The sequence below is a fragment of the Nannospalax galili genome, unplaced genomic scaffold (assembly GCF_000622305.1).
Source record: "Nannospalax galili isolate Female #2095 unplaced genomic scaffold, S.galili_v1.0 scaffold381, whole genome shotgun sequence".
In the NCBI taxonomy this organism is placed as follows: domain Eukaryota; kingdom Metazoa; phylum Chordata; class Mammalia; order Rodentia; family Spalacidae; genus Nannospalax; species Nannospalax galili.
The window spans coordinates 2,819,056-2,821,260 of NW_008347312.1; the positions used below are offsets into that span (position 1 = coordinate 2,819,056).

Sequence of the window (2,205 nt, forward strand, 5' to 3'; positions counted from 1 at the left end):
CTGTGAACCTAAAAATTTACAGCCAATTTTGAAAGAGATGCATCTTTGCTCTGGAAATTGTTATTGAATATGTCAATGCTGTAATGAAATGCTCCTTCTAATCATGTGCTTATTAAATAAATAATTAAAAAAAGAAATGATAGCACATGGGTTTCGATCCAAATGAACCTAAAATTCATGAGTCAGGGCTGGGGGAGATGACTCAATGGGTAAAGAACTTGCCATGCAGGCTTGAGGACCTGAGTTCAGATCCCCAGAACCCAGGTAAAACTGGATGTGGCACTGTGTATCTATAACCCCAATGCTTCTATAGTGAGATGTGAGGTACAGATGGGAGATGCAAGGGCCTTCTAGCCACAGGAGCAAATAAGAGATCCTGTCTCAAAGAGGAAGGTGAGAATGGACCTGAAGTTGTTTGATCTACACATACATCGGGGCCTGCATACACACACATGCACACACACACACGCATGCACACACACACACACACACACACATGCACACGCGCGTGCGCCCCCCCACATACACAAAGATTTAGGCAATCAGGGCGATTTGCACACACTACTCAGTTGATGATCAAAGATGTTATTTGTTTCTTTAAGCAAGATAATGGCACTGGCTTCTATACTCTTAAGACATTCCTTATTAGTAATTTATACTGAAATATTTATCGACGGCACACACAGTGTTTGAGGCTGGCTTTACAATGCCTCAGAGGAGGGGGTTCATGAGAGGAATGAAATAATTGTAGTGATAACTGAACTTGAAGGATGAGCACCCTGAGGACACATCATACCATCTTCTCTAGTTGTGTGTGTGTTTAAAAATCCCATGTAAAGAGTTAAAAACAGAAAATGGAGATTCATCAGTGAACATAAATATCTGGGCCCCATTCCAATTCTGAATGAATTTGAATTTAACTGACACTGGGCATCAGCTATGTCCTTTAAACTTCCCAGGGGACTGTATTATGTATCTATGGTTAAGAAAGGAGAATCAAGCACTCAAAATATGCATAATCTGACCATATTTATGTTTTAAAATAGTTTTCAACATTAGTAAGAATTCACTTCAAACGAACAACTCTCCTGGTGGTAGGCTCATAGGAGAGACTTTTAGTTTTCCCTTGATTGTGTTTTTTCTTTGCTGTTTGCTTGTTTGAAGTTCTGTCTCACTAAGTATCCCAGGCTGGCCTCAGACTTTAAATCCTCCTGCCTCACCCCACTGAACATTGGAATCACAGGCCTGCCCCACCACCCCAGCTTGGCATATTATTGTTGTATTGTTTAGAACATTTACAAGTGAGTTGTGGTTATGACTTAAAAGAAAATGTTTACAACTGAAAACATATCAAAATCCAAACAGCATGCACTGCAAAGTAGGGTGCTTCCCCCACAGGCACTGGAGGAACAGGCAGCACGGGCACTATTGGCAAAGGGGATAATGGGAGGCAGTGTTAGGTAATGGGTCAGAGGCTCACTTTGGGGCTCCAGAGTGGGGCCCATCTCTGCAAAGGTTCCACCTATTGGCTGGGAAGCCAGTAGGCTCCAGGGACGGGAATGTTAGATTCTGATCGCTGATGAACCAGATGGGCTGTTCTAGCTTCCCCTTATACAATGAGTTCTCTGGGGCTGAGGGTGGCCTATCGCTCTGTCTTTTGCTGTGGGGCTGCTGCCAAGTTGTATGAGTTGTCTGGTGCCCTGAGCAACGCTCCTCCACATTCCCTATTGGCACAGGGAAGGGTGTGTACTCTGATGATGTGTGATAAGGGCTCTGCTTCCTCTTCTGCCCCCTGCAGGCCAGCTATGGAACTGCTCTGGACACCTCTGTTGCTGGTGTCTGCTTGTGTCTCTGGTGTCCTTGGCTCACCAGAGATAGAGGCCAGTATCATTCCCAACCCCGTTCACATCCTGGAGGAGCACAACCTGATGGTGCTGACGCCTGCTGGTCTGACACAAACACTGAACCAGACTCGCTTCCTAATGGTGCTTTTCCGTGAGTATTCAGCGCTGGGAGTGAAGAGGGGTGATGCCAGTCTCCTTGTTTTGGAGGATTGGAGGGTTACATATACTGTTAAATGCATAGAAAACACAGGAATAAAGATATTCATTATAAAATATTCATATACTGTAGCATACATAATATAAAAAACTAATGCTATAATATATACAAATTATTATGATATAAATATATAAAAAACTATAA

General features: G+C 43.2%; 1 protein-coding gene across 1 annotated transcript in view; it reads left to right on the top strand.

Annotated features, from left to right (window-relative positions):
- Positions 1 to 1,805: 1,805 nt before the first annotated feature.
- Positions 1,806 to 2,205, top strand: part of Pdilt (protein disulfide isomerase like, testis expressed) — a 43,141-nt gene continuing 42,741 nt past the window's right edge. The window contains exon 1 of the mRNA XM_008843895.2: positions 1,806 to 1,995. Coding sequence (XP_008842117.1) covers positions 1,806 to 1,995 — 190 coding nt within the window. The remainder of the gene's footprint in view (positions 1,996 to 2,205) is intronic.